This window comes from Pecten maximus, unplaced genomic scaffold, assembly GCF_902652985.1.
Source record: "Pecten maximus unplaced genomic scaffold, xPecMax1.1, whole genome shotgun sequence".
Lineage (NCBI taxonomy): Eukaryota > Metazoa > Mollusca > Bivalvia > Pectinida > Pectinidae > Pecten > Pecten maximus.
The window spans coordinates 1-13,121 of NW_022980852.1; the positions used below are offsets into that span (position 1 = coordinate 1).

Below are 13,121 nucleotides of genomic sequence, written 5' to 3' on the forward strand. Positions count from 1 at the left end.
GTTTTTTTAAACTTACGCCCCTTTTTTCCGTTAAAAAAAATTTAAAAATAGAAAAAATAAACTTTTCCCAAAATTTAAAAAATTTCTGAATTACCTGTTTATTTTTATTTTAAAATTTCGCAAACCAAATAAACAAAAAATTTCTTAAAAAATCACCATAAAATTCCTTTTTCTACATTTTTTTTTACACGTTTTTGCCTTTTCACAAAAAAAATTCCCCAAAAATTTAAATTTATTCCCCCCCCCCCCCAAAAAAATTTTTCGCTTCACATTAATTCCTTTTCCCATGAAAGAAAAAGTTTACTGTGTGGTTGAAAGACGAAAGAAACCATTTTACTCTCCTGATCCAAGAGATGTGGGCTGGGAAGGTCATCTCTGAGGCAACCAAGGACATTGCTGTCGTGCAGCAAGCCGCACAAAATGTCCTCCTGGTTGATACGATCATTAGAAGGTGAATCATTGGTCAAAGTTCAAAGTTGAAATTTTTCATTTCATCAAATGTCGTTTTCATGTTATGTAAGATGTAGTACCTTAGTATACTCCTGTTTACGAGTGACTTGTGTTTGGTTTCTAAGGTTTCACTACGTTTTGACATGATTATATTGATGCAATAAAACTGGTGATTTTAAGTTTTTATGGAGGCGTTTACGCCTGCCATATTACAATCACCTACGAGTTGTGACGTCACAATCTCTCACTTTCATTTTCGTTATATTTCCTTTCACAGTTCATTTTGTAGTTTCTTTCGGTACATATATGATGTAGTTGAACTATATATACATTTATGAAAACTATCAAGACTACAAATAAAGTGCTTTTACATGAAAAAAGGTATATTCAGTATAAATTTCTCTTCGGCGGAAGCCCGGAATTTGAGACCTCTGGTGGTAATTTCTGTAACTAGGGGTAATGATTCGCTTATAATTAGTTCCAAGTATGAGGCACGTCATTGTAGTCCGTCATTCAAAGTAGATGTGCACAGAAATGTATTAACTATGCTGATAATGTTTTGAACATTCCAGGAATTATTTTGAATAAGCAATAAGAATAATGTCTTGTTAATATCTACACCTGCATCGATTTTTGCAAATCTATATTGAAAATACTGTTTGAAGGGAGATAACTGCGAGATTCTGACGTTACCTTACAGAGGACACTTGTTTAACTACTAGAAATAAGGATGGCATAACAACCAAGCACAAACAAATTCCTGATTTTCATAATACCCTCCAGGTTTTGGCTAACAACATTTCTTTTGTTTACAACAGTGAACTTGGTAGTTTGTTCACGAGATTTTATGAGATTTAGTCCGATATTTAGCGATCACGTGTTCCGTCTGTTTACGTGAGCGAGCACTCTGTCAAAATGGAAGCACGTGGACACGGGCTTCACACGAAGCATCAAAATGATGTTTGTCGCTAGAAATTAATATCTATCAACATGAATTAAAGGCAAGTTGCTTACAAAGTTTAAATCTGTTTGTTGACTCACTGAAATAAGTGTTTGTTTATTTAGGACGAAACTGTTTACGATAAGTTGTTCAAGCCTGGCCAGACCACAAAATCACAATATCTACTGCGATTATAGTCCGAATTTTCTGACGATCTTGCTATATACTATATGCAGACTTTAATCAGCTTTAAGGCGATATCAACCCCAGAACCCTTCGGATTACTGCGATAACTGATCGAAGTCCCTGTGTTTCAAATCCATGAATCGGTAGACCTACGTGATGGCGTGATGGAATTCGATCGTTTATTTTTTAAAACTAAGAAAACTGGCACATATCTGTCGTGGTGGTCATTTGTGCTGTACTTTCCCCGACAGAGACAATATACAGAATCTGGATTTCTGTGATAAGGTTTACTGCAGTAGCTACTCGCGCTCGTAATATATATGAAAATGCTAAATTATTATTGAACCAGCTTGTCTTATTTATATATTATTCAGCTCACGATTCAACCTTTTCAAATGTTTTCATGTAATATATATATACATTTGTATGCACCAAGCTGTGAAATGTTTGTATTACATAGAATATTTAAACAATACAAAGTAATTGTAGATTAACAAAATGTATACCAATTGCATTTTAACCTATTAGTACAACTTTTTGTTGTTTTCATGTAATATAACTTTTTGTTGTTTTCATGTAAAATGATAAATACATGTATATCTATTGGCAATCGATATCAAATCCATATAATATAAGACTTTCTCAAATATCAATATTCCTCATAACTTTCAAAATAAATCTATATTTGCTTTTGAAATTTAATTAAAAATGTTTGATTTTCATGTCGCGAACATATCCCTTAAAATAATCATCAATCTCCTTATTGGTCTCCAGAAAGTGTGAAAATAAATGAAACTTGTTTGTCAATAATTCTATTTATTATGAATTCATGTATAACCATTTAGGTTTTTTCCAATGTTGACCTTTAAAACTATATATATATACAAGCAACAATCTGTGGGATGTCAAATATGGAAGGCTATAGCTGTTTCAGGATAAATTGCCAAAAATGCTTATAAGTACTGTTTCTTATCACTGATAACATATATTGGGTTTTCGACTATTATGTGTTATTGCTACTTAAGTGTGATTTTTTTCGGCTTAAGTGATAATGTATTTCTTTGTACTTATGTGCAACAGACATCGCGAGAGTTTAATTCTCGTACATATAATATTGACTCCTACAAAAAGAAGTTGAGTGATCATGAGTGGTTGACCTACGAGAGGCATTTTATCAAATCACATATTGACCATACTGATTGCTCATGATCATATTTCATCCGGCCTAGTAAACTCTAGAAAAAACATCTTAATTTATGAAAGCAGCTAACTCATTTAATGTATGTGTACAAATTAAGTATATATATATATCGTACAAAACCTCAAACTTCTAATATGGTAGATATGAAACATACATTTAGGCTGACTGCCTGATAATATAATACAATTTGTACAGAGTTTACAATCCTTTGACATTCAGCTCATAATATACACCATTATAATTTGATCTGTCGTCATGCATCGGTCTTCTTCTTAAGACCAAGATATCGCAGAATGGTGTACAAAAGGTTCTTAAGCTGTTTTATCAAAATTGTTAATTTCATGGCCCCCTATGTGTCGCATTCTCCCTGGGGAGAGGATACATTTTACTATAGTTTATATAGGAAACTCATCACACATATTTTAGCATAATTTGTTTCATTTTCTTTGGAAATTGGTTAGCACGTGGTTAGGGCAAACTTTTCTCAATGACATATTGTCAGAGAATGTCAAGGCCAACGACTTGTTATGGGTTCGAATGTCAAAAATAAAAATCTCAAATTGATTATTTTTTTCATTTCATATGAAAGAACATAGTCCACTGAAACAGAATGTGCATATTTTATTGTCATCAGATAAAAATAAGGCAGAAAGATATGACACTTGGAAAAGAATCATAAAGCTATTTTCTCCAGCCAAAATTAAATAATAATCCAAAATTGCAGAATAAAGGTTTCTGCTCTTTTATCTATATACACATGAAGGCTTGATGTTTGGCGCATCGATAACGTATGGCTGGCTACAAATGTTATACTTATATTTGAACTTGACCTTCATTCAAGGTCACGGGGGTCAAATGATGAAAAAAATTCAAAGTTCTTTCAAAATTATTAATTTGGGTCACATTTTAAAGAATCGGCCCTTTTAAAGGTGTGTGCAATGTATCAAGGTCAAATAATCAAAATGACGCAGATATGGCACTTTTAAAAAGAAATTCCTACCAAAATGAAAAAATGACCCAAAACTGCACATACACAAAAAGGCTAGATATTTGGCAAACAGATACATGTAACATGTGTGACTGGCTACAAATATTGAGTTTATCTCTCTGACCATGACCTTCATTCACATTTTAAAGAACCGGCTCTTATGAAGGTGTGTGCGAAGTTTCAAGGGCAAATTATTAAAAATGATGCAGACATGCCCTTTAAAGAATGTTTTCTTGCCAAAATTAAAAATTATCCATAAATTGCAATTCAATTGTTGGCTCAAAAGGGGTGTCCAGCAAGATTATGGAGTTGGGATCTGAATGGTTTCACAGATAAAACAAGAGGCCCAGAGGGCCTGTATCGCTCACCTGGTTTTATGAGATATGAAACAAGAATGATGCTTAAGTTAATTTGTCGCTGGTATTTCTATGTCAATATATCATAAGCATTTTATATGGGTACATGTACATTGGTTTATTGTTATTCTAAAAATGTCAATTTAGCGAAATTGACCTATTTTGGTCCCATCCTTCAGCCCCCGGGAGGTTAACCCCAACATTCGTACAATTTTGAATACCCACCCCATAACCATGCTACCATACAAATGTAGGTTTTATACCAAATTGTGCAATTAATCCATGTAATGAAATTGACTTTGGGTACAACCCCATAGGGATTGCTACCACACCAATGTGAGTTATATCCATAACTTAGTTTCAGAGAAACCAATTGACCCCTTTTGACCCTGCCCCCCAGGGGTCAACCCCACCATTTTTACAATTTTGAATCCCTACCCAAAATGATGCTACCAGTCAAGTATGAGCTATATCGATTGCTTAGTTTCAGAGAAGAAGTTATTTATGTCAATTAAGCCAAATTGACCAAGAGATGAACACAATCCTGATGTAAAAATAGGCCCAGGGTTCTTTCCCCACCCCAAGGGACTTATACAATCATATTGAATTGATATCAAATATGAAAGTTTTCTTCAATATTTTGCATGTAAAACGCTGTATATTTATATACAGTACCTATAGCTACTAGGCTATTATCTACATCTTGGTGGTAAATTAAAAAGCAACAAATCACAAATCACAGTTTATTGTTAATATTGACATTGGATCTATTAAAATAGATGTAATTGATATCTAATTTTAAAATAATTGTCCTTAACAAATGAGGTCTTTGTTGAAAAAAAAGTGTAATAACTTTTAAAAGCCGTCAATCTAATTTTGATATTATTCTAAGATCAAAATAGAAAGGAATAAACAATTTTGTTTACAAGATATTGAAAGACATTGCACACTTTCAACAAAAAAAGTAGCAGACACTCCCTGTATTTTCAATACATATCGTGTATTGTTATAACATATCGAAATGCATATCATATTGTTTCGACATTTCTAATACCCAGGCCTATAAAATATAAGTTTGTTTTAAACACATAAATGCAAATTTTGAACTACTTAAATATAAAAGATGGTTTAAAGTATGAATGTTAATGACATGTACCTAAGTAGAAGTCGATTTGAAAACAATTTAAAATGTTTGACTTCTTAAGTAAAGGTTTGATTGAAATAAGAAATGTTTAACTACTTTTAGAAGTAGGTTTGAAACTTTAAGATGGTTAAAACCATTATGTATATCGGAACAGTCTAAACCATTAAATTCATCAGGACTGTGAAAACCATTATGTCCGGTTGGTTTGACACACTTAAGTGGAAATGTTTAGTCATGTTGATATCAGTTTAATTTGTATTCTTGCTTTATTTCAAATATCTCCTTTTACATCTGACTAACGCCTCCTACAGTACTTTCAGTACTTTGATTTGTTTTAGTATTAGATGACATTAGACTAGCTAGATGTGGTGTGCAACACTGTATGGGTCTAATTTTTCAAGAGTCCAAATTGTTCCTTTTTTTTTTTTTGCAATAAAAATTTGAGATGGGCCATAATTTACTAAAAATAATTTGATCATTTTTACTTTCAACTATTATTAGTGAGATTCCTCTAAAACAACAAAAAACAGGTCGACAAGTACCTAATAAATTTGGAAAACATCCACTCTTTATGCTGTTGTGATCGATACAGATACCTAAACAACAAAAGATTTTAACAACTTTAAGTATTCAATAGTGATAATATGTAAATAAATAAAGTTTACTTACTCATAAATATTACAGTGGAGAAGAGGAGGGAAGTTCTCACCATGCAACAGTGGAGAATTCCGCTGACCACCTTTGCTGTTATATACGGGCGATGGTGCGTGGAGAGCACCTGTTGTCCTCATTCACCAGGGAGGCTTTACAGAAGAAACTGGATCCCAACTTTGGTGAACCGGAACGCACTAGTATACTGGCATTGCTTTACACCCCAGGAGGTAACTCCCCCCCCCACACACACAAACCATTTAGGGTTGTCAAGAGTGAACTGTCTGATTGAGAGTCAGACCTGTCAGTGTTGGAAGGGTTATCTTCTAAGTACGAGTTTCGAAGATGCTTTGAATCACTCAGGCCAGTTTAAGTTAGCTGAGAGTGAAGGCTCATCTGAGTCTGAATATTAAGTAGAGGTAAATGACTCATCTCAGTTTGCGTCATAAGAGGGAATTGACTCATCTCAGTTTGAGTTAGGAGAGAAAATTGAGATATTGACTCATCTCAATTTGAATTACGAGAGATAATTGACTCATCTCAATTAGAGTCTTGACTCATCTGATTGTAGATCTGTGGTAGAAGAGATTTATATATATATATATATAATATTTCATTTTGATTTAGGATTTAATTTTGGCGAATTTGAGTTAATTTCAAGGAAGTATCTGAAAAATAGAATTTTTATTATTTTCACAGATGCAGAAACCCATTTGTCTCCAAAGTTGTGGTGTGGCCTTGTCAATGGGAAGGTGCGAGTGTTTGATGGCATCATGTGGACTCTTGAAAAGGAGTTTGTTCAGGCCAAAAAGTCTCTGGTAATACTAGATCTTAAATTATTATCTACTTCATGTTTTTACTTTTGGCATAAAGTTCATATTAAATGAATTTTTCAAATCATAAGAATGGTAATAAATTCTCTGTTTATACTATAAGGTATTCCCAAATTAAAAGAATATAATACCAGGTTTTTTCTTGGCTATTTTAGGAAATTGATACCTGGTAGAAATGGTACATTAAGCCGAATTATCAGACATGGGCTTATTCCCAGATATGTACGGTCAGAGACATATATAGAGAGATAAGAAGCATCGCTAATTTCCTGTACAAGTGGTGGCTCCCTTTATTCGTGACCACTCAAGCATATCCCTTATCGAGAGCGCCTTGTCCCCTATCAAACACACGCGAGCACAGGTAAATCGGGCTTTGCGCATGTGTGTATCGATGTACCGGAACTTATTCGACATGTTCTGGTTAATCCGCCATTACGTCAGACCAACACATCGTAATTTTAAACTCACTCAAAAAGCACATCATTTTATGTAGGCCACTACAAAAGTTACTTCATTATCCAAAAACTATCATACTTATGGGATATAGTCTTGATGATTATGCACACTGTTGTCATTTATCCGTATTTTCGAAAATTCATTGGGTCCTATTCGACATGACCTTGTTTTGTAATTACGCCGCCATTACGTCAGACCAAAACATCGTAATTTTAAACGCACACAAAAAAGCACATCGTTTTATGTAGACCACTACAAAAATTACTACATTATCCAAAAACTATCATACTTATGGGATAGTCTTGTTTATCATGCACATTGTTGTCATTTATCCGTATTTTCGAAAACCCCACAGGGACTTTTCGAAAATTGGAAATTCCGCCGATCTTCCCTGCGGTGTGTTTGACTTTCTTACTCAAAATACAAACACTTTGACAGCAAATTGTGATATATTTTATATCGATGTCACTTCTGCACTTTGATATTAATAAAATTAAAGCACATCCTTGGATCTGGGTGATGATTTTAATTAGAAATAATCGATAATTATGTGTCTGGTTTTCAAGTTTTCTCAAATATGGCGTCGGGTGAAGACTGAACCGAGCGACCGCAAAGGATTGTGGGAAGGTCATGGGCCACCACGTAGACATAAGGGCAAATAGAGAGCTGCCAATCTCTCTATATATGTCTCTGGTACGGTTAAGTTGAAACATGATGCTAAATATGAGTTACTTCCCTTGCAGTCATGTTTGACGGCAGTTGGAAGGAAACAAGTATGGGTTGGGTCTTATGAAATCTGCATCATTGAGACGGAAACAATTCAGAGCAAGCGTATCCTTAGTGACCATGGAGAGTTTGTCATCGATATCATTGCAGTGGATGACAGCAGGTCAGTTATTGGTTACATTTATAGAATGATATGGTTCATTGCATTCATGGCACCCAGATAAATTCCATCGCTCTCCAGATTTTCAATAACATTACCTTCATCATCACTGTTGTATATGTTCCTTGTTGAAAATCTAGTTATGCTAGTTGGTTCGCACATATTTTGATTTTTAGGACTCCAAACTTTTCTCATGGGATTAACATAATGTGCAATTGTATCAGTTCCAAGATGAAATGATCACGATCGTGTTTATGCCTAATGAATCAGTCAAAATATCATCTTTGTGAAAGCAACAGGCTATATACACTAAAAACAATAGATTTTTCTCCGCGAGTTTGTACTACTAGCCCCTGACCTTGACCTTGACCTTGAAGGTATGTGTACTCGGCCAGTGTGAACGGTGTGATCATCAGATGGTACGTTAAGGGTTTAACAGTGGCCAATCGCATTGCTTTGGACATGTCAGCCGGGGAGACATTACGGAGTCTGCAGCATGCCCAGGGATACCTCTGGTGTGGTTAGTAATTATTCTTTCTTTTCGTTCAGAATACGAAGTATACATACACCAGTGAGGTTGTCTAAAATCATTTAATAAGTTTTGCTAAATTGATTAATTAAAATGGAGCTATTTTGCCTCCTTGTCTTTATGTCAAAATTTATTTACATAAATGCACTGGAGTTAATCTAGGTGAAGTATTTTAAAATGGCAATTTCGGTAAATGAAAATTAAAACAAGTTTTGTATCTCTTATCACACCCTTGCCACAAAGCGGTTACCGGAATTTAGTGTTGCCATTGGTTTGATAAAAAGTTTTTTAAAGTTCATCATTCACTCATGAATCTGATGCAGATAATTTCTTTCGGGTTCAAAATGTATTGATATGAAGTCCAATGTATAATTGAAATTTGACTTGTAATTCCCGCTCCTATACAATACTCTACGATAAAAGCCTATTGTATTGCAGTGTATCGTAGAGTATCGTAGAGGAGTGGAAATAACAAAATAGATTGTATGAAGTCAGTTTGAAAAGAAGTTTTATTCCAAGTTTTGATATGATTTGAAATTCGGTTTAAATTTGTGTTTTGTTCGATCCATTTTCCCTCAAAACAGGAAGTGAGAGGCATACATGCATGTTTCTGTGCTCATTGAGATACATTGTGTGATTTTTTTGTTTTTATTAATTCAGGAGTGTGGAAAGGAATTTGGAAGATCAATAAAAGTGGAGAAATATTAGCCAAGTTAAGCTTTGACATTCCCCGATCAGCGGTCTCTGTTAACCCTGTAGAAATGGAGTGCTTCCACATCATGGAAAACGGCCAGGTAAATCAGATCAGACGCCGTTTGGTTGATTTGTAAAAGCTGATTTTTGTTTTCTGAAAACAATATTTTGGATTATTATAGAAGCTTTGGTGATGAAGAAGTGTATAATTGTTCTGCTTGTTTTTTTGTTTGTTACGACAGATCTGGGCTGGGTGTCGCAGAGATGGCACCATTGTTGTCATGGACACAAAAAATGGCGGGAAAATTATGGGTGAACCTATTAAACTGGAAGCCAAGGGAATCAGTATAATGGTGAAGTTGAAAAACAGGGCAAGTATATATTTTATACCCTTTACCTGGCGGAACTTGACCTGGTCGATCATCTGAAACCAGGGAACTCAAATCTAGTGTTCGGTGGTCCCATGCTCGAACCCTGGTCTGGCCATGCATTTTTACACTCCTCTTTGGTTGCTATTACCAAACCTTGTTTCAAGTGAGTTGAATACTTGACAAGGAGATACCCAAACCTGGGTTGTGAGTTATTAGGTCTGGGAAAATTGTGGCGGAATTTGACTGTGTCGATCATCGGAGCCCAGGTAGCTCAATTGGTAAAGCATTCTGATAGTGTCCGGAGGTCCCGGACTCAACCCCTGGTCTGGTCGTGCATTTTCCCACTAGATCCTCTTAAATTTGGTGCCTGTGACCAAACCTTGTTTCAAGTGAGGTGAATATTTTACAAGGGGATACCTGAACCTAGATTGTGAGTTGTTAGGTCTTCAGGGTCGAAGACTTCATAAGGGAGGAAAGAGTGTTGCGGAACTGGACAGGGTCGATGATTGGCAACCTGGTAGCTCAATTGGTAGAGCATCCAGTTAGTTTTCCGAAGTACCGGGTTCGAACCCTGGTCTGGCCGTGCATTTTTCCACTCCTCTTACATTTATTGATGCATGTCTGCATGGGTATGTTAGCACAAAACTTGTGTACACAATATCTAATGAACCCCTTAACAATAGTCTGGCCACCACCTCCTAAGTTTTAACTTCTACACCTGATTAGATTCTAGTGTTAGGTTAAAGGGTCATTTGTCAAGGTTCAGAGGTCAAAGTCACATTATTTTATGATCAATGTTTTCAAGGCAGCGACGGTGTAAAAGAATTGTGAGACATTTGTTTTCAAAAGACTAAACAACTTGTTCACCAGTCAAGGTTAAAAGGTCAAAGGTCACTCTTTGCAATCATTAAAAAAAGGAAATCTGCAAACTGTACCACATGTAGTAAAAAAAATGAAAAGAAAATTGTCTTTTTCATTCAATTATACAAGTAGGTGAAGTATGATAAAACTTAGATTTAACTTGAGGTCCACTTTTATTTTGGCATTTTTCAGATGTGGATTGGTACAAAGTCAGGAATCATGTATGTGGTGGATATCGAAACACGTGCAAAAATAAAAGATCTCAAGGCTCATTATGATGCTGTGCGTGCACTGTGTTGTGCAGATGACAGATACGTTATAAGTGGTGCAGGAAGTTCTGACGGAAAGATTATAATCTGGTCTCCGACTGACTCCAGGTCAGCTTCAGGACGTTTTTTACTGGAGTAGAGGGACACAACACAGGACTTTTCCTACTGAAATAGTGGGACACTTGCTACTGGAATAGTGGGACACATTCTACTGGAATAGTGGGACACTTTCTACTGGAATAGTGGGACACATTCTACTGGAATAGTGGGACATATTCTACTGGAATAGTGGGACACATTCTACTGGAATAATGGGACACTTTCCACTGGAATAGTGGGACACTTTCTACTGGAATAGTGGGACACTTTCTACTGGAATAGTGGGACACACCCTACTGGAATAGTGGGACACACCCTACTGGAATAGTGGGACACTTTCTTCTGGAATAGTGGGACACTTTCTACTGGAATAGTGGGACACACCCTACTGGAATAGTGGGACACTTTCTACTGGAATAGTGGGACATATTCTACTGGAATAGTGGGACACATTCTACTGAATAGTGGGACACTTTCTACTGGAATAGTGGGACAGTTTCTACTAGAATAGTGGGACACTTTCTACTGGAATAATGGGACACTTTCTACTGGATAGTGGGACACATTCTACAGGAATAGTGGGACACTTTCTACTGGAATAGTGGGACACATTCTACTGGATAATGGGACACATTCTACTGGAATAGTTGGGTTCAGGATGATTCTTCCCAATATAAGAGCTATTGTCAAGTAACTTTCTCATACAAAGGATTGTTGATGTGTTAAAGCCACAGTCCTTTTTCTAAAAATGTTCTATCCAAGGCAATTTTACTATTGAGGAATGCATGATGTTTCGGGAGTGTATTTTTGTTATACATATATATGGGCACTTATATATAAAACAGTTTATTTTATGATGGCAGTAATGTTATTAAATACAGTTTCTATTGTATGATAGCAGTAATGTTATTAAATTCAGTTTATAATGTACGATAGCAGTAATGTTATTAAATACAGTCTCTATTGTATGATAGCAGTAATGTTATTAAATACAGTCTCTATTGTATGATAGCAGTAATGTTATTAAATACAGTCTCTATTGTATGATAGCAGTAATGTTATTAAATACAGTCTCTATTGTATGATAGCAGTAATCTGAGTGTTATTTAATTAGTTTGTATGATAGCAATAATCCGAGTGTTATTAAACTCAGTTTGTTGTATGATAGCAGTAATCTGAGTGTTAGTTAATTGGGAATCTGGTAGGATATTGATGGAGTGTTTACCAAAAGTTGTGATAATCTACTGTAGGCAGAAACGATTACAGTTCCATTAATTTCCCATTAAATCTTTAATCCACATCTTGGTTCACAGTTTATATTGACTATTTCTTTACAAATAATAAACAAGATAATGAGAAGTGAAAAAAATGCCTATTAACCTACATTGAAAAGGTGTTTAACATTTTCTCCACATTGTTTTGAAAAACTTTAAATTTGAAAATTGATACAGTTATTTTTATTGTTATTTTAAATCTATTATTCATTAAGGGGTTAAATGTTGAATTAATGGACTGTTAATGGTGTATGAATGCAGTAGATGTGATAGATGTAATTAATTGAAATTTTAGAGACCACCTGTAATCTTTTATATGTATTTTAAATTATTTTAATATTCCTAATGTATTTAGCTTGTCTCATCTGTATATTTTATGTATTTTTGCTATGTTACATCCAACTGTTTTTCCTTCAACTTTTCAAACACCACTACTCACAAAAGGCTAAATTAATTTTGACCGTTTGGTCTTCACCATTAATTACCTTATCGGGACTCAAAATTTTCAAAATGGAGGACCGGTGCCCCTTGGAAGAGATAATTTATGGACCCAATAGGGGTATATAATAAATACAGGGAAGAGAAAAATTCATTCTCCATCAATAATCAATAATAGTAAGAGGTAACTCGAGGTCAAATTTTTATATTTTCTTTTGGTAGCTAGGAATATAGAATATTTGGCCAAAGTTTTTGAGCATATCAGTGCATTGGTGATTGGCACTCACGGTTATTTTAACTGACAAAGGCTCAATTCTTGTGAAGGATTCCTGGAAGCAAAGAAGTGAGATCTGTCTTTAAAAATAAGTACATTGTATGTAACTTTTGCATTTTTTTCCTCACTAAATTGGCTATGAATCATCCTCGGAACCTAAAGATCACCAGTAAGACATCTTGAAGGTATTATTCCCTGTGACACTGAGCAGCTAAATTCAAA

General features: G+C 35.0%; 1 protein-coding gene across 1 annotated transcript; it reads left to right on the forward strand.

Annotated features, from left to right (window-relative positions):
- Nucleotides 1–306: 306 nt before the first annotated feature.
- LOC117319748 (DENN domain-containing protein 3-like) lies at nt 307–11,763 on the forward strand. Its single transcript, XM_033874500.1, has 8 exons — nt 307–451; nt 5,950–6,146; nt 6,616–6,734; nt 7,949–8,094; nt 8,469–8,611; nt 9,281–9,414; nt 9,556–9,684; nt 10,738–11,763. The coding sequence occupies exons 1-8, from the start codon at nt 354–356 to the stop codon at nt 10,951–10,953; spliced, it is 1,182 nt and encodes a 393-aa protein (XP_033730391.1). The 5' UTR covers nt 307–353; the 3' UTR covers nt 10,954–11,763.
- Nucleotides 11,764–13,121: the final 1,358 nt, after the last annotated feature.